The 26,364-nt window shown below is 42.8% G+C and overlaps 1 protein-coding gene across 3 annotated transcripts in view; it reads left to right on the top strand.

The window, feature by feature from the left end:
* Window positions 1–26,364, top strand: part of FNDC3A (fibronectin type III domain containing 3A) — a 266,349-nt gene that overhangs the window by 213,396 nt on the left and 26,589 nt on the right. For all 3 annotated transcript variants that reach the window (XM_040426011.1, XM_040426012.1, XM_040426013.1), the window contains 7 exons: window positions 8,621–8,759; window positions 10,593–10,646; window positions 13,555–13,679; window positions 13,774–13,948; window positions 16,208–16,294; window positions 18,341–18,479; window positions 20,132–20,200. In XM_040426011.1, coding sequence (XP_040281945.1) covers window positions 8,621–8,759; window positions 10,593–10,646; window positions 13,555–13,679; window positions 13,774–13,948; window positions 16,208–16,294; window positions 18,341–18,479; window positions 20,132–20,200 — 788 coding nt within the window. The remainder of the gene's footprint in view (window positions 1–8,620; window positions 8,760–10,592; window positions 10,647–13,554; window positions 13,680–13,773; window positions 13,949–16,207; window positions 16,295–18,340; window positions 18,480–20,131; window positions 20,201–26,364) is intronic.

The raw sequence follows: 26,364 nt of genomic DNA on the forward strand, positions 1-26,364 counted from the left end.
CCAGACTTTACATTGAAAGTCAATGGGGACGGATCCGTTTGAAATGGCACCATATTGTGTCAACGTCAAACGGATCCGTCCCCATTGACTTGCATTGTAATTCAGGACGGATCCGTTTGGCTCCGCACGGCCAGGCGGACACCAAAACGACTTTTTTTTCATGTCCGTGGATCCTCCAAAAATCAAGGAAGACCCACGGACGAAAAAACGGTCACGGATCACGGGAAAACGGAACCCCGTTTTGCGGACCGCAAAAAAATACGGTCGTGTGCATGAGGCCTTATATTGTGCGAATCTCAAGGTATAGCAAGGAGATAGCAGATTCAATTAACTATCACAGGATAAAGAAGTACAAATGCACAAAACGGTGCTTTTTATATAATAAACTTGAACACCTATGTAAAGGTGTAGGGATGCGCGAGGGACTTTTCCCCAAACTCCTAGTGTGTGGAAAGTTCTCCAATTTTATTCCAACAGAAATTGATGTATATCATGACTTCTAGCAAAGTTCAACCATGGTTCCCAGATCCTGTAATATGTGACCGCGGCAGTTCCTGAGTGTGATCCCAATTCCTCCAGCCTGGCTACCTGACTCACTTTCCGCAGCCAATGAGCCAAGGACGGTGTCTGTGTTTGTTTCCAGTATAAGTGGTATCATGCTTTTGGCAACTAGGACCATCTGTTTCCAGAGAATGTCATTGAAGGTAGATGTGGAGTCAGACAACAGGTTTAGAAATATTAGCTGAGGTCTCAAGGTAGGAGATCCCGGACACACTTTGTCTATTACCATTCACACTTTGACCCAAAATGGTTTTATCGAGGTACATTCCCACCATATATGCAGATATGTTTCTGAATCCCCGCAGGCAGAAGGGGGTTCATAGCATGTAAAACCACTGGAGTTTTGTACCATCTGCTAACTACTTTGTATGAAGTCTCTTGCATAGTGATACATCCAGATGGACCACATGAGTTTTTGTATATGCTTAAGGTATCTTCTTTAGTAAATTTGGTGTTTAGTTCCCTTTCCCATGCAGCAATATATGCTGTCTGGCATAAAACCACATTGATCCTCATGAACAATAGTGGAAATAACTCCTAGCAACCTATTAGCCAAGACTTTAGCCAATACTTTGATATCTGAAGTCAGTAGTGAAATAGGCCGATAAGAGTCAACCAAGGTAGGATCTTTACCCGGTTTCGGGATCACAACCACTATTGCTTCTCTCATTGAGCCTGGTAAAGTACCTGCACGATATGAGTCCTTATATACATTTAAAAGGTGCGGAAGCAATAGTTCCTGATGTTTCTTATAAAACTCCCCAGGAAGACCACCTTTTCATTTGGAAATGAACTCTAAGACAATTCTAGTTCTTCCAATTGAATAATTGAATATCTCTATCTAATAGCTCCCTTTGTTCCACCGCCAGTCTGGACCTGTGAACTTTCTTAAAATGTGCATGAAACACCCCAATGATATCTTCATCTCTAGTAGTCAAGATACCATTCCTATCTTTAATAGCGGTTATACAGGAGGGACCCGACTGGGCATTTACAATGGTAGCCTAAAGGTGACCAGCACTCTCTCCTTCCATAAAGTACCTCTGTGCTCTAAAAAAACATTTAGCCCCTGCCCTATCAATCAGATGTTCTTTTAGCAAGTCCTGAGCCTCAGTCCAATTATTAGCATTTTCTAATGTCGGATTAGCTCTATACTGAACTTCAGTCTCCAAAACCCTATTGGAGATCTCAGTTGAAAGGGCCCTATTTTAGATTTATGTATACTTATTTCCTTGATGTATGCCCCTCTAACATATGCTTTAAAGCGGATTCAAGCTCCACATAGGTCTAGGGCCTTGTCTTGCATTTCCCAACTCCAGCACTACCAACGTTGGCGAGTGATCAGAAATGCTCCGAGGAAGCTTCCCGCACCTTATCCAATAACACAGGAGATACTAACATTAAATCAATTCTGGACAGCGAGTTATGTGAGGATGAGTAACACGAGTATTGCTGTGTTCCAGGGTGTTGTGTCCTCCAGATATCACTTAAGTCAATTTCCATAAGTAATCTACTCAGTGAAGTAGGGGACGGTCCCAGCGTACCTCCTCCCGGGTGGAATTTATCAAGGGATTTATCAAGATACGTGTTGAAATCACCTACAATTAGAATAGGAACGCCCGGAGATTTAGCAGTAAATTTTAACACTTTTTTCAAGATCTCACTGGAATATGGAGGGGGAATATATAGAGTGATCAATATCATTCGGAACTGAAATATAGTACAGTCTACACATACGAATCCCCCTCAGCATCAATGTCTGCTTCATTAGAAGTAAAGGGAAGACTCCTATGCACAAGAACGCAGACTCCCCTCGATTGGGTGGAGTACGTAGAGTGGAATTCATGCGGCATCAATGCTCTGTGTACAAGATACGTTTTATCAGTAGGAAGATGAGTTTCAGACAAGCAGAGAATTGCCGGCTGATGGGCTTGCAAAGCATGAAAGATCGCATTACGCTTAGCAGTCTGGCCCATCCCCCGGATATTCCAGGCTATAACTTTAAGGGTCCCCATCATCAGACCAAGTCCAGAATCGTATTCGACTGTTATTGCAAGTTCTTACAACCATAACTCTAGACCTTATATACCGTCCATCACCTGCCTCAAGTGTTCCAAAAAAAACGCCCACCCCCCAACATAGAACAATAAAACAAAAAAGACATTTCTCCTATCAAAAGAAGAACTCGGGTAATAAAAATACCTGATCTGTTACATCAGCTAGTCAAAACTGTCAATAGATCAACTATTACAGTAAGAATACTTGGCTTTGAACTCTGGCAAAGCATATTTCTTTACCCATCTCCCACTCACTGCTATTACAGGCATATAGACATTATAACAAACCTGGATTTGACTCCTATTCACACTGGGTTATTTCTGAACAACTGCACTATCCCTCCTCTCATTATTTTCACATTCTGTCTTGCTGCAAGAATATTTGAACTATGAAGCAACATAGGAGTTCTAACAATATAAACCGCATCAATTCCTGCAAGAAAACTGAGATAATTATTAAACATTACTGAAGGCACATGGTCAACTCAGGTATTTCCACGCAAATCTTCTTCATGCGTATCTAGCCACTGGCATGCATCTTCAGGATTATCAAACATATGAGTCTTATCTTTTGCAACCACCAGCAATTTTGCCGGGTACAACATCGAGTAAGGAAGCTGTAAAATCTGCAGCCTTTTCTTAATGTCCAGGAAACGAGCACGTCTCTTCTGAACTTCAGCAGATAAGTCCGGGAATAAAGAGATCCAGCTGCCATTTATAGTAACATCCGCACAGTCTCTTGCCCCTCTCAGAATGGCATCTCGATCCCTGAAGTGCAGAACTTTAAGCAATAGTGGTCTCGGTGGCGCCCCCGGTGGTGGAGGGCGAAACGGTACACGGTGTGCATGCTCAACAGCAAAAAAACGGAGATAGCTTTTCTTTGCTAAATTTCTCTACTATCCACTTTTCCACAAATGTAACTGCGTCCGATCCCCCTGCTCGCTCAGGCACGCCAATCATACGGACATTACTACGTCTCAGCCTGTTTTCCATGTCATCTGTCTTGGATATAAGCAGCGTGACATTATGAATCACGCGTTGAAGGTCTCGCTTCATTGGCGGTACTTGATCCTCCAAGTCACTTACACGGCCCTCAATTACTCCAATTCTTTCCCTCACTTGTTTCATATCTTGTCTGATAAGCCCAATATCTTCTTTTAGGCTACCCATATTAGTGCTGAGTGAGACAAGCGCTTTATTACTTTGCGCTACCGCTGCAAACACATCTTTGATAGTAGGTTCTGTATCAGCAGCAACCATCCAATCTGATATTGCACCAACCTCTTGAGTTTGTACTTCAAGCACAGCCGGCTCTTCAGTGTTCTGGGTGGTAGACAATGCGGAGGTTTCCAGCTCCAGTTCATATGTTAGAATGGCCTAGTCAAAGCCCAGATCTCAATCCAACAGAAAATCTGTGGTCAGACTTAAAGATTACTGTTCACAAGTGCAAACCATCCAACTTGAAGGAGCTGGAGCAGTTTTCCAAGGAGGAATGGGCAAAAATCCCAGTGGTAAGATGTGGCAACTGCTCATAGAGACTTATCCAAAGCGACTTGGAGTATTGACTTTAGGGGGGTGAATAGTTATGCACATTGACTTTTCCTGTTATTTTGTCCTATTTGTTGTTTGCTTCACAATAAAAAACAAAAACATCTTCGAAGTTGTGGGCATGTTCTGTAAATTAAATGATGCAAATCCTCAAACAATCCATGTTAATTCCAGGTTGTGAGGCACCAAAACACAAAAAAAGTCAAGGGGGTGAATACTTTTGCAAGGCACTGTATATGTGCCTGTGTGAGTGAATACCCTACTATTTCCTGTTCTATTCGAACATACAATTTAGATGAAGGGGATTTGTACCAATCTAGTAATGTATCCTAGTTAATTGTACTGCTTTGTACAGGTTTGCTATGTCCGGAAAGCTTATACCACCTAAGTGTTTGGGTTTATTTAGAGTGGATAGAGCTACCCTACACATTCCTTTTGCCCAAATGTATTTCAGAAAGATTTTCCGAATTTGTGCAAAGAAGTCGTTTGGAAGAAAAATAGGAAGAGTCTGCAATACATACAATATTTTCGGTATTATCCTCATTTTCAATAAGTTTACCCTGCCTAACCATGAGATATATGGAATCTTACACAAACCTATTATATTCTCTTTCTGCCTCACCAGAGGGGCATAGTTTAGGGAAAACCAACCTTCAGGATCAGGTGACAGCTGCAAGCCTAGGTATTTAATGTAGTGTCCACTGGAAGTTGGATAGATTTTTAGCCTTTCGAATCATATTTGAAGGACAAGACACACTCATGGCCGTCAACTTTTCTGAGTTTATCTTGAAATTTGATAAGTAAAAATAGTCCTCTTTTGATGTTGTCCCAGAACCTTCTCACTATGGGACAAGTCCACCAAACATGAAGGGTGTTACCGGTTTCTAAAACATAAAGGAGAAACTATTGGATAAATAAGGTCTAATCTAGAAGGCACCATATAAACTCTGTGAAGTATCTTTAAAGAAGTCTCCATTAAGGTTACCTGCCCGCTCCCCTTACTGGTTGCCGTACAGCATTCATGCCACTGCTCCAATGTGAGATTCTCTCCCAAATCCTCCTCCCAGCCGTGCAGAAAGGCCAACTTTGTATCAGAAAGTGGTGAATTCAAAATAAAATAAAAAACTGTATAGCTGTTAACAGTGCAGACCGACTAAACAGTGCTGACTTCATTAGTTTAAATAGACCTGCTGTGACCCGTAAAGCGGCGCAGTACCCAAAATCAGGGTGACTGCGTCATGACCGCTGCCCAACTGCTCCAGGTGGTGGTACCCTTAGGAGTACTTGAGAATTCAAGTTAACGCTGATCTTCTGTGTTAGAGCCAATTCCACTATTCCTGATAGTTTACGATAATGAGGAGTTCAACACTAGCATCATTGGTAGTGTGTTGGATTAGAGGAGTTAATGGCAGCATCTAGGATTGTGTAAGGGTTATTGTCAGCAGCTCTGGTGGCATGGGAAAGTAAAAGGGTCAATGGCAGCATCCATAGTGGTCCCCAGTAGAAGAGGGTTATTGTAAGTGATCTAGAGTAGTGAGGAGGTCAATTTTGCAAACCATTTGTTTAGTCAACCACCCGAGCTCTAGTGATGTCTCTACAGCTTTTTACAGAAAGCAGAACATTTTCCCTGTCCTGCAATTTCAGTGCAAGATGGGAAATGCAGGAGGTCACCCGATTGTGATTTTAGGGCCAAACAGCTGGCTCTGTGATCCAGGAAGAGCCTTTCATCAGCCCTCTACCTGATCACTAATCTGGGTGGTCTGGTGGGCTCATGTCCCCGCTGTGCCATAAATGTGAACAACCTGTATAGAAGGTTGTGTCAGAGACTTCAGTAGTGTCAGAAAGTGTGTTAGGTCTGAGAGAAGATGAAATTAGATTTTCCCTTTAAATGCTGTACTTCATTTCCTTTAACAGTGTAGATAATTTTACTAATCATGTATTCCATATCTCGTATTCAAAGTTGTCCTGTTATAGCTGCATCCATCTCTGTAGCACTATTAAAGGATAAAAAGCAAGAATTTGCCTAAATTGAGCCATTTTGATACATTTGCTATTTGTTACTAGGGCCATACGTCGACATTAGGGATTAGGAAATCGACTTCCGATGAAACATCCAAAGTCTATTCGCATAATACTTTGTTTGAATACTGTACGGAGTGGGCGCTCCGTACAGTATAAGAATGTATTGGCTCCTATGAGCCGAAGTTATTACTTTTCGAAGTCTCGCAAGACTTCGCATAATAACTTCATAAGTCATTTTCTATTGTAAAAAATAATTTCCCAAACTCGAGTTCGGTTCCAATGTACCACATGGAATTCAAACTAAGCTTCGGATGTTTCATCCGAAGTCGATTCGCTCATCCCTACTTGACATACAAGACATTTCAGTTCTTTGAGATAGAATACAACATCCTTACAAATCACTTAGTAACCAATGTAATCCACTTGTGTGCTCCTTGCTGTGCCTGTTTGTATCTCCAGTCCTCCTGCATCCCACAGGCAATGACTAATTCCACCTACTCCTGGCACTTCAGGGCCCACAGTCATTGTGACTATTGCTGCTCTAGAATATTACTCCGTTTTCTAACACATGAAGACGTTATCCTAACATAACCCCTTTTACTGCGCCGCTGTGAATCTGATCTGCTCTTGACTTGATAAAGAAGAAAGACGCTGATTTTACACGTGAAATTAATTTTAAAAAATGGTGATCATTGTTAATACAAGTATACAGTAATTTCATTTCATTTATGTGCTGTGTGCTTGTAAAAAGAAATACTAAACCGCATTTATCTGCAATACCAGTGGAGCAACTAGACTCCTACGGGCCCCAGTGCAAGATTTGGACTGTCCCCCCCCCCCATCCCGCCTTAACTTAGGCAGACCTCAGATCAGAGCCCAAATTCATGACTCCTAAAACACCCCCTTCATCAATCAGACCTCAGATCAGACCCCAAAGTCATGGCCCCTATACTCACCTCCCCTACCATCTTTTAAATCAGACCCCAAAGTCATGCCCCCTATATAACACCCACCTTCCTTCTCAATCAATCAGACCTCAGATCCAACCCCAAAGTCATGGCCTCTAGACCCCCTTCTCCCCTCCATCCTTAAATCAGCCATCAGATCAGACCACAAAGTCATAGCCCCTTTAACACACCGTTCATCCCATCATTTAGATGAAAAAAAAACTTAACTCCTCTTATCCTGAAGCTGTGCTGCGCTCCTTTTGCAGCCCTGTACTGACCTGATGTCACTCAGCGTGAGGTCACAGTGCACTCCTGGGTGGTCAGGACACAATGCAGCACCCACAGCAGAAGACCTGGGCGCTACACACTAACCACTCCCCAACGTCGTGCACAAAGTCACTGAGTAAAATACACACATGGACAATAAAGTAAAGTTCCCTCCCCTTGAGAATCCCGGACATTCCTGGTCATTTAAAAATCCCTGCCGGACATTTAATTTGTTTGTCCCAAAAAGAGGACATGTGTAAGGAAAAGAGGTCATATGGTCACCCTAAGGTAAAGCTCCTCACGCATACACCAAACATATCTATGGGGCCCCATTCACCCAACAGATGCCAAACAGGTGTCTTTTAGCATCTGTCTGTCTGCTATACCAACAGCTGATCTTCTATGAGAAAGACTGCGCCGGAGATTTACCTTACATAAATATTAACTACCACAGACGAGTTTTGGCTGGAGATAAGATCAGACATGATAGCCTCTCCTCAAGATAGGGCATCCGTATCAGATTGAGGTTGGGTGGCACCCTGCACCCCACCGATCTGGAAATAGTGTGTAGTGCAGGGATCAGCAACCATCAGCACTCCAGCTGCTGTCGGGCACACTTACCCAGCTATTCTTGTAACTCCCCTAGAAGTGAAAGGAGGAGTCTGGGAGTTGTAGTTTCAGAACAGCTGGAGTGGTGTAGTGCATGGAGGTGGTTACTGCAGTGCTGCTGTCATTTAATAGTGTTGAGCGAACTTGTGATTTAAGTTCGGCGTTCAAATTTCGGGTTCGGGTTATCGAAGAATCCCATTATGGAATTTGGAGTCCATAACAGGATACTTCCATAACCCGAACTTTGGACGCCGAACTTGAAACACAAGTTCGCTCAACACTATCATTTAACTGAATGGGAGCAGAACTGTAGTTACCAGCTCCGTCCACTACACCATGGATGGAGCTACACGGTAACAGCTGATTGGTGGGGTCCAACACCCTGTACCCCTGCCAATCTGATATTTATGGCCTGTCCTTGGCAAAATTATGGACAACCCCTTTAAATATAATATGCAGAGGCATCCGGATATTATATACTGTACATAGTCTATATAGTCTGTAACATCTGATTATTGAGAGCTGAAAAGCAGCTTTGTACTTTACTTCTCGGTCATTTCCTTGGCCATTGAGGCGTCTATCATGTGTTTTCTCCCTCTTCCTCTGTAGAGTGCAGGCAGAATTAAACTGTGTGAAAGGAAATCCTTCTGAAGCGGTAAGCTTTACCACCATGAGCTGTGAGCCAGAAACGCCCAACCCTCCGCGAATTACCAACCGGACCAAAAATTCACTTTCCCTCCAATGGAAGGTGAGTTATGTGATCTCAGGCCGTGTCTTGTCGCGGTGTTGTACTGTAGCCTTCCGTTATTTCTGTAGAGACCATTGGCGTCTGCCGTGTAAAATATGAAAATGACAGATTTGCAGTAAGAAGTATGGAAATCCCATAGATATGCCATCTGTTCTGTTCTTATAACTCGTCAAGGAAATGGATTTTGTATGGAGGAGGGAAGTCACACCTTTATATAATGGTAATTGCACAGATCTTCTAGGAGCATATTATGCCGCCCCTGGCAGGACGTGTTTAGCGTAGATGGAGATAACAGAGTCCTTTTTTTCTCCCTTGTTTCATAATGAAAGTGTGATGCCAGGCAACATGTTTAAACCCCCGTGCTGGTGCGGCCTTTGTCTTGATGTAATGAGGTGGAAGCGACTGTAGATGATAACATAATGCTTATCGGTAGTAACAGCAGCATGCCATGCTGCCATATTCCAAGCGCCAGCCTTGTGATTCTGAGAGCTGGACTGTAGTACATCACCCTGTCGTATGTTGTACAAAACGCCCGATACAGCAGTCTCCACAAATACACTAAACCGGCAAAACTGACTCATACCATAAATGACCATTGTGGGGCTCATCCCAACAAGCCTTTTTTCAATTCAAGTCCAGCTTCAAATACCACAATACAATACATACATTATAATGTACTTAATTTTGCAAAAGGTAATTTTTAACGGGAAAACCCCTTAAAGGGGTTGGCTCACTTCAGTAAGTGGCATTTATCGTGTAGAGAAAGTTCATATAAGCCACTTACTAATGTATTGTGATTGTCCATATCGCCTCCTTTGCTGGCTTGATTCATTTTTCCATCACATTATACACTGCTCGTTTCCATAGTTACAGACCACCCTGCAATCCATCAGTGGTGGTCGTGCTTGCACAATAGAGGAAAAAGCACTGGCCTATGTGCGCCCCCATGGTCCCGGCCACCAGAGAGGCTGATGCTTTTTCCTATAGTGTGCAAGCACGACCACCACTGATGAATTGCAGGGTGGTCTGTAACTAGAGATGAGCGAATTTCCGCTTATGAAATTCGTTCACACTTTGTTTGGTGGTAAAAGCAGAATTGCGTTATGGATTCCGTTACCACGGGCCATAACGCAATTCTATAACTGAATGCCTTTAGAGGCATTCCGTTATTCATTTCGTCATAATAGAAGTCTATGGGCTGCATAACTGATCCGTCCGGTTTCCATTATGCAGGAGAGGACTCCCCTGCATAACGGAAATGGGACGGACCCGTTTTGCAGCCCATAGACTTCTATTATGACGAAATGAATAACGGAATGCCTCTAAAGGCATTCAGTTATAGAATTGCGTTATGGTCCGTGGTAACGGAATCCATAACGTAATTCACCTTTTACCACCAAACATAGTGTGAACGAATTCCAAAATATGAAATTCGCTTATCTCTATCTGTAACAATGGAAACGAGCAGTGTATAATGTGATGAATAATGAATCCAAAGGAGGCAATCTGGATAATAACAATACATTAGTAAGTGCCTTGTATTAACTTTCTCTACATGATGAATGCTATTTGCGGAAGTGAGACAACCCCTTTAAGCAGCTCCCCATTCCCTCCAGCTGATAGAAGTTGCCTAGGGTTGGACACCCCTCATGGGCATGCTGAGAGCAGCTGTTGAAGAGAGACAACTTATTTTCCACCTGTATGTCTTATCTGCAGGATATGCCAGGAAATTGAGTTTTTTTCAGGCACATGTAGAAATGAATTATTTGCTTTCTTTTATGTTTTCCAGAATGTTGTGACAGTATATTCATTCCTCCATTATTCTTTTTTCAGGTGTCTTGTGATAATGGTTCAAAGATACACAATTACCTTTTGGAGTGGGATGAAGTAAGTTAGACACAAGCTGTCCAAATATGTGCAGTCGTTTTTTGTTTTTGTTTTGTTTGTTTTTTCAGTTTGTTAGATTTATTTTATTTTATTAATGTGGCTGCAGTGTGTTGTAGGGTGTGTGTGTGTATATGTGTGTGTGTGTGTATGTATATATATATATATATATATATATATATACTATGTACACTTTTGGGGGCATTTTTATTATTGCATTTTACTCATTTTGGGCTAAAAATAATTTTTTCAATTGATCTTGACTATTTTGACTATTTGACTATATTGACTATTTTCTACGCCTAAACCTGGAATAGAAAATGAAGAATGAGACGGACCTGCCGGCCGTCCCCTTACCCACCCACAGCACACCCATGTAAGCGGGGAAGATGTCACAGATTCTGACACAACATGGCGTGCAACAGAATCTGCGACCGATATATATGGCTTGTATCTGTTCGTAAATGACCCCCTTAACTTGATCAGAATTGAGCAATAATTAGGCCTCTTTCACACGGGCGTTGCTGAAAAATGCGCGGGTGCGTTGCGGGAACACCCGCGTTTTTTCCGCGCGAGTGCAATACATTGTAATGCGTTTTGCACTCGCGTGAGAAAAATCGTGCGTGTTTGGTACCCAAACCCGAACTTCTTCACAGAAGTTCGGCCTTGGGATCGGTGTTCTGTGGATTGTATTATTTTCCCTTATAACATGGTTATAAGGGAAAATAATAGCATTCTGAATACAGAATGCTAAGTAAAACAGGGCTGGAGGGGGTTAAAAAAAATAAAAAATCATTTAACTCACCTTAATCCACTTGCTCGCGATGCCGGGCATCTCCGTCTGACTCTTTTACTGTCTAGGACCTGTGGAGAGCATTAACTATAGTTTAAGGACCTGGGATGACGTCACTCTGGTCATCACATGGTACGTCACATGATCTTTTACCATGGTGAATCACCATGGTAAAAGATCATGTGACGTACCATGTGATGACCAGAGTGACGTCATCCCAGGTCCTTAAACTATAGTTAATGCTCTCCACAGGTCCTAGACAGTAAAAGAGTCAGACGGAGATGCCGGCTACGCGAGCAAGTGGATAAAGGTGAGTTAAATGACTTTTTTTTTTTTTTTAACCCCTCCAGCCCTGTTTTACTATGCATTCTGTATTCAGAATGCTATTATTTTCCCTTATAACCATGTTATAAGGGAAAATAATAAGGTTCGGGTCTCCATCCCGATCGTCTCCTAGCAACCGTGCGTGAAAATCGCACCGCATCCGCACTTGCTTGCGGATGCTTGCGATTTTCACGCAACCCCATTCATTTCTATGGGGCCTGCGTTACGTGAAAAACGCACAAAGAGGAGCATGCTGCGATTTTCACGCAACGCAAAAGTGATGCGTGAAAATCACCGCTCGTGTGCACAGCCCCATAGAAATGAATGGGTCAGTATTCAGTGCGGGTGCAATGCGTTCACCTCCCGCATCGCATCCGCGCGGAATACCCGCTCGTGTGAAAAGGGCCTTAGTGTTTATGAGCAGTAATGGCCAGTTCACATTGTTCGCCCGCGAACATATGTGGGCTGGCATCTTTTTTCACAAGTCCGGCGAGGCACAGGTAAGCCCTTACCTGTGCCTGTGCGCGAGCCGGTCTGAAAACAAATGCGGTCAGCGGGAGCAGGCAGTTCCGAGAACAGCCACCGGGGGCCTTCATCGGGCTGTTCTCGGAACTGCCTGCTCCCGCTGACCGCATTTGTTTTCAGACCGGCTCGCGCACAGGTAAGGGCTTACCTGTGCCTCGGCAGACTTGTGAAAAAAGATGGCAGCCCGCATATGTTCGCATGCGAACTGGCCATCACTGTTTATGAGGCCAGGAGATCAGAGATGAGGATACCACTTGAGCCGTCAGATCAGGTGACAGGATTTAAAGAAAACAGTAAGTTACAGTTGCAAACAAACCATCTTAGAAACAGCTGAACATTTTTAATGAAGACCAATTAAGAAATTAACGATTGAAACGTTGCTATTAACCGCATATTTTTAGTATTTTCCTTTGATGTCCATAATTTGTGTAAGCATTCATATTTTTTTTTCTTCACTTAAAGGGTGTGCTCACATGTGGTGCGTCTGGAGATCATGCAGATTTTTACTGTGGAAACGCTGTCGATTTGCAGCGGATTTCCCTCTGCATTGCAAAGGCTGAAATCTGCGGCCAATGTCCACAGCATAAATTTACAAACCTGTGGACATTGCGGTGTATAGGTGAAGGTTCGCAGTGTTTACGCCATGTGGGACCCGTACCCTAACTGTGATTAGTGGGCAGCCCTTTCTCTTAGGGAGCTCTCCTGTGCGATGAGACGGCGCCATTATAACACTTCTGGTTATTAGGGGAAAGTGTCATTTATTCACCTCTTCCACTTAGAATAATATATCCGACATTTATCATAATGATATAATATTAGGAGCTGTGCAGGACACACTGTACTGAGAGGACTCGGCAATCATATCTCCAGTGCCTGTGGCTGTCACTTGGTTTGGAGACCCAGAAGATGTAATTATCGTTGAGGGGTTTACCTGTGAGAGAATAGTCAAATGTTACCTATATGCTATAGTACACCCTAGCAGTGATGGCTAACCTCCGGCACTCCAGCTGTGGTGAAACTACGACTCCCAGCATGCTCCATTCATTTCTATGGAGTTCTGAGAACAGCCAAGCAAGTGTGCACCTTGGGAGCCGTAGCCAACACAGCCCTAGGGTGTCCTCAGCCAAAACGAGAGGAGAATGTCATCCCTGTAAAGTACAAGAGGATTTCCTGTGCTATCAAATATATGGGTTTGTTTTCACTCCTTACGTTTATATCATTATTGTATTAATATTAAAACCAAATTTGAACCATTCATGTTTTCTTCAGGGCAAAGGATGTCAGGAATTCTGCCAATGTTACTATGGACTTCAGAAGCAGTTTAGAGTAACCAAACTGTCTCCAGCAATGGGATACACTTTCAGACTTGCAGCAAAAAATGACATGGGCATGAGGTAAGGGTCCATCACATGCGGTATACCGCAGCAGCTCTTGCACATCCACATGGTGCTTATGGCGGCACGTTTCCCTTCTTTGTTTCCTTCTCAGTGGTTTCAGTGAAGAAGTTCTGTTCTACACCTCGGGCAGTGCTCCGACAGTGCCAGCAAGCCCAGTGCTCCTCAAAGCTGGAATTAGTTGGCTGTCACTGCAGTGGACTAAACCCTCAGGTACTCCGTCGGATGAAGGGATTTCTTATATTTTGGAAATGGAAGACGAAACCTCGGTATGTGTGTGTGTGTAACCTAACTGATGTTTGGTAATAAATACTGCAGATGGTATATATGTCTTCGTAGCGCATTAGTTTGATGGTGACTATAGAGGGGTTAGGTTATCAATTTCTGATCAGTGAGGGTCCAGCACCTTGCACACCCACCAATCGTTCCAGAGGGTGTCAGGGAGCAGTCTAGTGGTCATGCTGGGTTACTGCAGCTCGGCTCTCATTTGACTTTTATATCCTAAGGATAGGTCATTAGTTTCTACAATGGAGAACCCCTTTAATAAAGATAAAATTCCAAGGCAGGACACCCATTAATGTGCTCAAGGGAATTAATTATCTTGCTTTTATCAATATCCTAAGTGTCTACTCACACTTAGTTTTTTGGTTCACATTAGGCTTCACTGCTGCAAAGCTCCCAGTGCACATGCCATACCCTATGTACCCATGGTATGCCAAGAATGGTCCTTATGGTGTATGCCAGGCCGTTATGCATTGACATACCGTGTTTATTTCACTGTTTAGCGTGGTCTGATATGCTTTCCTGTGCATAGGTACACAGTAGAAAATTGTGCATCTGTGTGCGGTATACAGTTGGAAGTCAGTGGGTAGCGTATGTCACTATATAGGTTCATGCAGTGACATATGTCAAAGGTATTCTTCGGAAAATACTGCCTGAGATGGCTATAAACAGAGCCAAAGAAAGAAAATCTCGGAGTCCTCCTGATTTGATTGTATGTAAATCTTATACCTATTAAATAATCATTGGTCTCCATCCTGAGGCCCTCCGGTTATAGTGAAGCTAGAACCCCTATTACCTCACAGTAAGTAGTTTCAGACCACATGGGTGGAACAAAAAGTGCAAATGTACAGCAAAAGATACCTGTAAGAAATGAAAATCGGACTACTTTCATCTTATTCCTTATTATAAATGTATAATTTCTTATGCAGCATTGTCTGAAGACCTCATGCACACGACCGTATGTATTTTGCGGTCCGCGAAATACAGGTGGCTTCTGTGTTGCATTCGCACTTTTGCAAATCCCTTGATTTCATTTGGTCCGTGGTTCACATTTTGCGACCAAGTATAGGACATGCTCTATCTTTTTGCAGAATGGACATATGGCTGCAGCTCAGCCTTCCATACCTAGTTTATGTTGTGCTTCTGCCAACAAAGTACATGGGTTCCTATATAGTACAGGATATATAGGATATGTCAGTATGCCTGCTGATAATCGGAAGTCTATGTGTAAGGGCTCATTCAAACGGCCGTATGTGCGGATTCGTATCCGTTCCGCAATTTTGTGTAATGGGTGGAGACCCATTCATTTCAATGGGGCCGCAAAAGATGCGGACAGCACACCATCTGCTGTCTGTGTCTGTAGTTTCGTTCCGCTGCCCCACAAATAATATAGAGCATGTCCTATTCTTGTCCATAACCGCTGACAAGAATAGGCATTTCTTTCATAGGGCCGGCCATGTGCGGTCCGCAAAATGCGGAACACGCGCGCCCGGTGTCCATGTTCTGCGGATCCGCAATTTGCTCATTCAGATGGCCATAACTCTGAGCATCAGGCAACGTTTCACATCAGGGCAATAAAACCTAGGGAGTCCACTAAATGACAGCTACTGTGTGAATTTCTATCATTTTATTTGCCTCTTTGATGCGAACAATGTATGTTGTTAGATTGTATGTTATTTCTATGCTTCTCCATGCATCCAGCAGAAGTTACGTTCTAAAAAAAAGTATAATTCTAACCGTATATCATTGTGTCCTGGTAATGTGCTGGCATGCCTGCGCCATTTACACCATTTATGTTACTGCTGTCTAATAACATTATGGGAAGAGAACATTGCTTTGCTTAGCAACCAAAACACTAATTCCGTTCTTTTACACATTAAATTGGAATAATTGAAAGTATTAGAATACAGAGGCAAATATGAGGTGAGACAATAATGTGTTTTCAGTGTGTGGTCAGAAATGGCTGATACTGCTCCCTGTCTAGTAAATTAAGAAGGCTGCTATGGTCCATATACTACACCCACTGCTCATATATCAGGCCCATGCCCAAACCAGTCAGGTGGTTCCCTGCAAGCTCTTATCCATGCACCACCCATTGTGTGGTCTGGGACCCGAGGTGGAAAATGTTTAGTCAATCCATAATTACTTTATTTAGAAATGATTACATAATTACTTCTGCCAATCTGTAATGAGCATTGATTTTTCGTGATGCTGTGTCATTGTGTTGTGACATTCTATTTTTATAGGGCTATGGATTCAAGCCAAAATATAATGGAGATGACCTTACATTCACAATAATGAACCTGAGGCGCAGCACAAAGTACAAGTTTAGGGTAGGTCCATTCCCCTATATGAGAGATACAGGGTCTATCAGTGTTTTATTTCATCATTTAGATTGTATTAGGTCTTTTTGATTCCTATTGACAGGTGGTGGGATTAGATTATGGTACATTAAAGGAGATAATTTAACTGATGACCTATGCTCAAGATAGGTCATCAGTATCTGATCGGTGGGGGTCCCACACTCACGACCCCGCTGATTAGATGTTTGAGATGGCACCATTGCTCCCACTAATGCCACGGCCTTCTCTCATCTTTCCCTAGGCTCATGTGACGTCATGTTCATTGGGCACATGGCCTAGGTGCAGCTCAGCCCCATTGAAGTGTGTGGGCTCTTCCTAGGACAGTGAGGTCACGTTCCTTGGCCACATGGCCTAGGCGCAGTTCAGTCCCAGAGCTGCAATACCAAGCACAGCCGCTCTCCAATGAACATCATCATGTGCTTGGTGAGCTGTGGGGAGATAGCGGCACTCACCGGAGCTCAAGTGAGCGCCTGGCCTCCTCAAGCAGCTGAACAGCAAGTGTGCGGGGTTTTGGGCACCTACCAATCAGATACTGAAGACCTAGCCAATATCAAACACCTGGAAAACCCCTTAAAAATTCTATTTAGTAAGGAAAATGTCTTGTTTTCCTACATGTGACAAGCAGACACAATGACAGTTAATTTACTCTTTAAGGTAAATGTCCCCAAAACAATGCACCAGGCTAAAACTATATTGGACTCACACACTGTATATTGCACTACATATCTGCATTCAAACTGGGCTGATATATAAAAGCCGAGTAGCCTCTCCTTTTTACACCTTTTTAATTTAAAGGAACACTAAATATAGGAAACACACATAAGTATCCTCTCCAAATGTGCAATTAACCACTGTATCCTCTGCAGGATTTCTTTTTTTTTTTCCCTAGGTTTAGTGTTAGTGTAGGGGTTTTCTCGCACGTAGACACTGATGACATAGCCTCAGGATAGGTCAATGAAGGGGTTCTCCCATGATAAATGTAAAAAACGAAAATCAGACATCATATAGTACATGACAACCTCTTTCTAACAAAGCCAGAACCAGCCCTGCACCTCACATGGATCCAGAGATCTCCGCATTCATTGATTGCTAGATTTATATCAAGCTGACAGCTCAAGGGGAGTGTCTTTTCCGCTACAGCTCAGGGGGCGTGTCCATGCTCTCCCTATCACAGATCAGGGGGCGTGTCTCAGCTCCCCCTACCACAGCTTAGGAGGCAGATGAAGGATGAAACTGAGCATGTGCGGCCTTCTCAGAGAGCCGGACAAAGAAATAAAATAATAAAAAACAAACAGCAGGTGGCGCTATACAGAAACTTTATTAACTAGTTCAGTGGCTGTGCTAAATTTTTAAGTACATGCACTTACAAAAGTATTCAAATCCAGGTGCTGGTTTGAAAACTGTAGAAAATTTTTCGTGGGACAACCCCTTTAATATCAAATCAGTACGGGCCCGACACCTGAAACCCCAATGATTAGCTCATGGCACATGGTGGCACCAGAGACTAAAGTGCCAGAGTTGGAAGCAGAAAGCTCCTTATAGAGTGTAGTTTCTAGCACCGGTTTACTGAAGCTCAGTTACCATTTACTTGAATGTGAGCTGAGCTGAAGGATCCTGGCATGGCAATACACAGTAGACAGAGCCTTCTGCTTGCTGCTCCTTCCATTATATAGTTTCTGGTGCTGATGGCTGCCCGAAACAGCTTATTGGTGAAGGTACTGGTTGTCAGATCTCCCACTGATTTGATGTTGTTGACCCATCTCGAGGCTAAGTCATCAATGTCTTAAGTACCAGAAAACCCCTTTAAGTTGATGCTCAGAAATAATAACGGAACATTACCTGCTTCTCATCTAAATCCCTGTGGATAAAATAGGCCTGTTAGCACAAGTCCTTGATCACATTGATTATTTTAGTACTACAGCCTGCTCTGCAGTTTAATACTGTAGTTGTATGTTATAAGAATTGCCCAGCTGTTACTTGTGTCTTCCAATTTACAATCTGAAATCCTAATTTTAGGTTGTTGCATATAACTCAGAAGGGAAGAGCGGTCCAAGTGAAGTAGTGGAGTTTGTCACCCGTCCAGATAGGCCAGGTGCACCCGCAAGGCCTTCTGTGAAAGGAAAGGTTCATGCACAGAACTTCCGCCTAGTTTGGGGTAAGTGCTGCTGATTGGTTCTATATACCTTTTTTTACAGTTTATATGTACATATAATCTATATGAAGTAAATGTAAGGTTGTAAATACTTAGATTCATTACACATACTGCTCTGTACAAGCTTCCCATCATCCAGCAGAATTACATATTCCTACTATGTATGCTGCTTTCTTTTGTTACAGAGACAGGGAGATCGCTGCTTGTACTGAGCAGAGTGAGATTTCATCAGTAGCAGGAGAGGAGGTATACTGAGAGGAGCTTGTCAGTTTTGGATTAGTTGGTGGAGATTGCGTTTAGCTTGTGAATGCACTGGACTCATAAAATTTCCATTTTAATATCAAGCGAGAAAACTTTAAACAGAAATTATAATTGTTGTAAGGTGGATTTTCAGAGTAAGTTCACCAGTCTCACCAGGTTTAAGAGATCTATTTAATAGTGTATGCAGTCTGTATTATGAAATCTAGTGATGGATCATAACAAATCTAGCCTTTACTGGTTTCATACTTCATTTGAAGGTGCACTTTTTGCCTTCTGGTATTTGTTGCTGCAATACAGTATTAGTATAGTATTACAGTCATCCCTCAAGATACAGTGGCCTCAGGATACTATATTTTCAACATACAATGGACTTATCTGACCCATCGTAAGTTGAAATTAGACTCAACATACAATGTCTCAGACTCAGATCCAACCAATCAAGGCCACTTCTCTGGTAAAATAGCTGGATTAGTTGCTAGTTATCAGCTATTCCTGACTGTTATATGTAAGGACCTGTCTTAGTTATCTGCTTATTTTTCTTAAATCTTTATTTTCTCTTATCTTGGATGACATTTTGGGGCTTTGGAACCGATTACTCAAGTTACAATGGTTTCAACATGCAATGGTCACCCTGGAACCAATTAATATTGTAACTTGGTTACTATATTATTCTGAAGTATACTTTTACTATCCACTTTGCATCTAGTGTCAAACATAAAAAACCTTACATTGGCCTATGGTTTGCTCATCCTGTAGACCAGGGGTGCGCAACCTGCGGTCCGGGGGCCACATGCGGCCCTCAATACCATTCTATGCGGCCCCCAACCACCTGGTAGCAGACATGTATGTCTATGTCTTGTGGCTGCTCACATGAATCTTTAATGTATTGTCCCATTAGATGGGAGTCCTGGAAGTGTAACTAGACATTTATAATATATACTGTATGTTCAATATGCCTTAAATATAGTATTTCACTTGGTAATACCCCTTTAAAGTTTATTTTCGGCCCTTGGAATTGGTTCAGGTTGACAATGTGGCCCCCAACCAGAAAAGGTTGTGCACCCCTGCTGTAGACCATAGTAAAATATGCTGAACAGTGTTGACAGGTCATATAGCAGATACTCCAGATTGTAGCGGGAATGACTGTACTGGAAGCTAGTATATAAGAAAATTGCATATAATGCATCTTCCTAATTCAGTGTATTATCCCATGTACCTCCAAACTCCAGGTACTCTTTAAGAACATTTTGCTCTCTATAGGAGCTTGTATTAGAAGTCAAGGAGAGAATTGTAAGATGTGTTTCACAACTGACCTGAGAAGACCAATGACGGCTTTTTCTCTAGAGAATTAATCGGTTATTTTCACCTTTTATACTGTATTTGTTTCTGTTTAGATCCACCTAAAGACAATGGAGGAGCAGCAATTACTAAATACACCGTGGAAATATCTGAAGAGCAAAATGGTAATTATCGCCGAATATTTCAGTTATTAGTTTCATAGGGTATCTACACCGCTCTAGATGGAAATTATTTTTTGCTTAAAACTCTTCTTAAGGTTAGCTTTACTTACCAATGTCGGGCAGATTATTGGAGAAAAATGTTCATATGAACACTTTCTCGATAATCTACCCATGTAAAGGTGCCACAGATCACCGGATGAACGAGTGAGACGCTAATTCATCAGGTGAAACGATCATTCATGTGGATGCCTAAATCATTGTCGCCAGGTGTGTAAAGCCATGTTTAAACTGGCAATTTCTGGAGATCGGGAAGAGGTTAAAGTGCTTATACACCTTCAATGAAAGTCAGTCTAACCCTGCAATTTCGGTGTAGGCTAAAAAATTTCAAATTTGTATGGGGGTTTTCCCACTGCCGAGGAAGAGTTGGGACACCACCATAAACATTGTAGTGTCTCGCTATCCCCTTCAAATAGATGGGGTCTACCAACATTCATCTAATGGTTCATTGAGCATGTTGGATACGTGGAATGTGTGTGGGGATTTAGAGGAAGAGCTGTTAGCTGAATGAAGATTTGGACTTCAAAGGGGTTGTCTCATATGGTCCCAAACCAGTAGATGGCTGGGAGACGGCGGAGCGGGCTGTTTCAGTGGGCAGGCAATTTCGGTAGTTCCATTGCAGTGCATAGTAGCTACAGAAAGCAGGGGTGTGGGGTCAGTAGAAATGTACCATCTCCAGCTTACAATTTTTTTTATTTATTAACATGGTATAATTAATATTTATAAATATATTTAATGTTCTGTCAGTCTAAGGTCTCTATTCATCCAAAACCGTGATCAGCAGAGTGTTATATGGTAATAGAGAATCAGTTCTCGTCTCTCCTGTATTACCTCCTCATGCTTCTCTAAGGTCCTTAGTCACAATACCGAAAACTGTGCTGTATATGCTCGGTAGTGAAGACCAGAGTTCACTCCTGGGCCTGCCTGCAGTCATCTCAGAACTGCTAGACAGAACAGGAAGACAGCTTTAAAGGGGTGTCCGGCTCAGAGCCGACAACCCCTGGGGGTCCTCCCCTGCCTAAAATGACCGCTCCGGCCAATCGCAGGCCATGGTGCTGTGATGTACCGTTCAAACCTCTGTGACAGCCAAGTCCTGTGATTGGCCACTGCGGTCACGGAACCCAGCCGCCTCCTAATCCTATGGGACCGGAAGCGGCCAGGAATGGACCTGCAACCCCTTTAAGACCAGCACTGAATATAGCAGCTACACTTTTACATGTTTCTTTTATTCCCATTTAGACCTGCACGTGATTCTCTAGGACATACAGTAAATTTATAGCTGTCTAAAGTGATCTGACTCTGACACTCTGCCCTCTTTTCTCACAAATTACTAACTACACATACATTTATACACCGCAGACAAAATCTATATAATCCATCCATCCAATGCTGAAATGGAGAAGTTTTACTTGTGGTAACTGCTTTGCCACCAAAACAAGTTAGTGTAGAGAGGTTGTTCTTTGCTCTCAAAATAATTAGATAGTATGTATCTAATTAGAAGGATCGGACTGAGGCAGTACTTTTTTCTGAGCTTAAATTCATAGATGTATTAAAATATTGAACTGATTAACAGTATTTTCCAGTTATTAAATGCATAGTGTATTGCATATAGGCTTGTCACGATAACAAAATTTTGATTTGATTTCCATACCATAAAGCATTATTGCAATACTCGATACCACGTTGAATAAAATAAAACACCAAAAAGCTGTGTGCAATCCATATTTTTTTGGGGGGGACGAGGTGATAAAAAAATTACAAATCATGTGTTTTTTATTTTTTTATTTTCTGTTACGGTGTTCACTGCATAGGAGATATTTTTTAATAGTTTGGACTTTTTAGGACGCGGTGATACCTAATATGCTTATTTTTTGTTGTTTGTATATTTTTATATGTTAAATTGGGAAAGATGGTGATTTCAAATTTTAATAATTTAGTGTTTTTTTTTTTTTTTTTTTTCCTTTTGTTTTTTTTGTATAGCTACTAGCCCCCTTAAAGGGGTTGTCCCATCTCAGACAATGGGGGCATATCGCTAGGATATGCCCCCATTGTCCGATAGGTGCGGGTCCCGCATCTATATTAAGAACAGGGCCCCACAAGTGAAGGAGGGCGCACTGCACATGCGCAGCCGCCCTCCATTCATTTCTATGGGGACAGCCAGCGCTAGGCTATTTCAGTTGGTGCCATAGAAATGAATGGGAGCCTAGGCCGCGCATGCGCGGTACGCTCCCATTCACTTCTATGGGAGCAGGGCTTGGTGGAGGATGGACCACAGGAAATCTGGGGTCCTCCAGCCACAGCTCTCCCCGCTCCATTCTCGTTATAGGTGCGGGTCCCAGCAGTGGTACCCGCACCTATCAGACAGTGGGAGAAATATCCTAGCGATATGCCCCCATTGTCTGAGATGAGAATACCCCTTTAAGGCACTAGAACCTGGTATATTTTAATCCCTTGTCCTAATTACCCTAATATAGCTCTATTAGGGTGAATAGGACTTAACACTGTCCCTGCTGCCCCGGGCAATGTGCACACAGCAGAATTGAGCTTACCATAGCAGCCATGGATGGTTTCAGTAGTGCTGTGCCACCAATGATAATAATACTGAGGTGGGTGGGTTCACTGCGCCACCAATGATTATATGATTATGATACTGGGGTTGGGAGGGTGCACTGTGCCACCAGTCAATATAATGTGGGGGGGGGGGGGGCACACTGCGCCACCAATGCATATGATAAACCCTTAAATACAAATGTACGCACCCGCCCTCAATGACAGGGCACTGCGATCCCCGTCAATTAATTGCGGCACCTGAGGGGTTAATTGACGCTGATTGCAGCGCCCTGTCATGGAGGCCGGTCACAGTGGGGAGGGACTGCCTCCTTCTCCACCGAGGGCGGCACGCACCATGTTCTGGAACAGATACTAGGCTGTTCAATAGCGCAGCCTAGTTTCGGAAAATAGCAAATCCTTTTTATCGTGTCGCTATTTCGATACCCGGTGCAACCCTAATTGCATAGTTACAGGAATTTAGAAAAGTTATTTGTTCAGATATTGTATTACAATAAATATGGTTTATGTTCTAAGTAGCCTGATTACTTACAGGATGGTGAGGAAAAGCCCATTTTACTACACGAGCATTTATTGACCATTTATGAAGGAGCTGGATTTGGAGTTGGTGTGTAATAAAATATAGGAGCCTGAGCTGGAATCAGAACTTACTGACTACACTGCCCTGGAGGAAACAGCGTAGCATGGCAACCTATGCTGTTTCCACACTCGCGTTTGGTGCGGATCCGTCATGGATCTGCACAAACGCATCCGTTCAGATAATACAACCGTCTGCATCCGGCCAGAACGGATCCGTTTGTATTATCTTTAACATAGCCATGACGGATCCATCTTGCACACCATTGGAAGTCAATGGAGGACGGATCCATTTTCTATTGTGCCAGATTGTGTCAGTGAAACAGATCCTTCCCCATTGACTTACATTGTGTGCCAGGACGGATCTGTTTCGTCAAGCAGAGTTTTGGTGTCCGCCTCCAAAGCGGAATGGAGACGGTACGGAGGCAAACTGATGCATTCTGAGCGGATCCTTTTCCATTCAGAATGCATTAGGGCAAAACTGAACGGATCTCAAAAACGGAAACCAAAACGCCAGTGTGAAAGTAGCCTTAGGCTCAGTTCAGACCTGAGCGTTCTGAAAGGAGCGCTCTGTATGCGCGATTGTACGGGCGTTTACAATCGCGCATACAGAGACAAGTGTACACACAGTGTCGCGCGTTCCCGAAAGTCTATGTAAGGGAACGCGCGACAAGCGCCCAAAAAAACGCTCCTGTACTTGTTTGAGCGTCGGGCGTTTTACAGCGCGATCGTACGCGCTGTAAAACGCCCAGGTGAGAACCATTCCCATAGGGAAGCATTGGTTTCTCCTTGTTGAGCGTTTTACAGCGCGTAGGAACGCGCTGTAAAACGCTCAGGTCTGAACTGAGCCTTAGGGATTCGGGATCGCTTGCAGTGTAACGCAGGTTCTGTAGAGAGCCCCAGCCTGCTCCGCTGTTTCCTGGCCGCCTGGTGGTCAGGCCTTAGGGCTGTATTACACCAACAGACTATCTGACAGATTTTCTGACCAGTCATTGGTCAGATGGCCGTGTACACACACAGATCTTTTGTTATACACACCAACTATTGGTCTGATTGGACAGAAATTGGTCAGATAATCTGCTAGTGTAATTCAGCCCTTAGTCTCATCTGATCTTAGTAATGTCAAGAAGATACAACCCCTTCATTCTTATGGCCATCTTCAGTTTTCATACTTTCCAGATTGAACTTGACTACCAGAGTTCATCGAATCCAGGATCAGATAAGGTAAAATAAAGACCAGCAGTGGACTGCTCTCTCTTCACCTAAAGCTGACACTTTTTGTTGGGTCCTTAAGATAGCCATGCACATTCAATAAATGTCAGCCACCGGTCGACTACCTAATGTGGGCAGGGGGCCTAGTGGCTCTCCACCAACGGCAGGTAAGCCATTGCCAAAGGTGCCTGGCAGTGTTTTTTTTTCCTCGTGTATGTGAGGATTGGCAGAGATAGCTGTCAGCCTGTCCAGCATTTGGATAACAATTATCTAATGTGTATGGATGGCCTTACACATGAGACTTGTTCAGCCAACAGCTGTCTCTCCCAATCCTTGAATATACATGAGGAGAAACCCACTGCCAGACACCTTTGGCAATGGCTTACCTGCCATTGGTGGAAGGTCACCAAGCCCCGTGGACACACTAGATGGTTGACCAGTTGGATTTCATTTACATATCTCGGTATACTTGACTGAGCATCTATATGTAGTGAATGGGAAGAAGAGAGAAAGTCGCTGCCACGACCACTCTGCTGACAACAAGAGGATTGTCAATTTAAATTCAATGTGCCTGATCCTCAACTCCCCTGATGTCAGCCATCGGGGGGAAAAGTCAGGAGACCACCATACACGTAAGATCAGGGGTGCACAACCTTTTTTGGTCTGGGTGCCGCATTGTCACATCGCACTATTTCATCAGCGCTTGTTTACATCGGCCTATTACACAGGCTAATGCAAAGTGACTGGGGAGGAATGATCACTACCACAGTCATTCCTCCCTCATTCACTTCTATCGATTATCGGCAGCACATTCCTGATTACACGGTGAGATGTGCTGATGATAACTGTACATCTTTCATCCTGATAAAATATGCAGATCAGCCGACAAACGAGCGACTCCTTGTTTATCAGCTGATCAGCGGCACGATTATACCGGCCAGATATCAGGAATGAGCGCTCCTATGAACACTTGTTCCCAGTAATTGTCCTGAATATCGTGCCGTGTAACAAGGGCTTAGAGGTTTCCTGGTAAAAAAAATTTTTAACACATTCCTGCAGCATGGCCCTGTAACAGAAGATTCATACTCTCCTGCTCCCGCTGTCTCCATCTTCTGGTCCCTGCGCTGTTTACAGGCCTGGAAGATGGAGACAGCGAGAGCAGCACGGAGCAGGAAAGTAGGAATCTTCTGTCGGGGGCCATGCTGCAGGAACTTGTTAAAAATCATTTTAACTAGGAAACTCCTTTAAGTGGCGACGTTTCCTTCCTGCCTCCTATTCCTTCACTGCACCGTTACTCCGTTATTTAAATATGCCAACTATTATAATTAGTTTCTTATATGTTTTGGATCATTTTATTTTACAATATGTACAGTTTCACATGAATGGGGTGATAATTGTAATGGTTTTGGTTGGTGTGGGCGTTTTTTCTTATGTATTTTACAATTTTTTCTTAACTTATTTATTTTTATATACATTTCTGCTACAAAAAGACCTTTGGGAAACGCTTTTTTTATTTTGCGCACATTTTCCCTTTTTTCCTTTTTATTTGTATTTTGTTTTTATTTTTTTATTTTTTATCATTACTTTATTATTTATTTTTAAAATATATTTTTGCCACATAATATGACAGTGAACAATTTTATTTTGCACTTTTTCCTTTTTATAGTTTTTTATTTTACTTATTTTACATCTTTTTGCAAATTTTATTTATATATAATATTTGATATGTGTGAATAAAGAGCACATGTTATCTT

The sequence above is a fragment of the Bufo bufo genome, chromosome 3 (assembly GCF_905171765.1).
Source record: "Bufo bufo chromosome 3, aBufBuf1.1, whole genome shotgun sequence".
Lineage (NCBI taxonomy): Eukaryota > Metazoa > Chordata > Amphibia > Anura > Bufonidae > Bufo > Bufo bufo.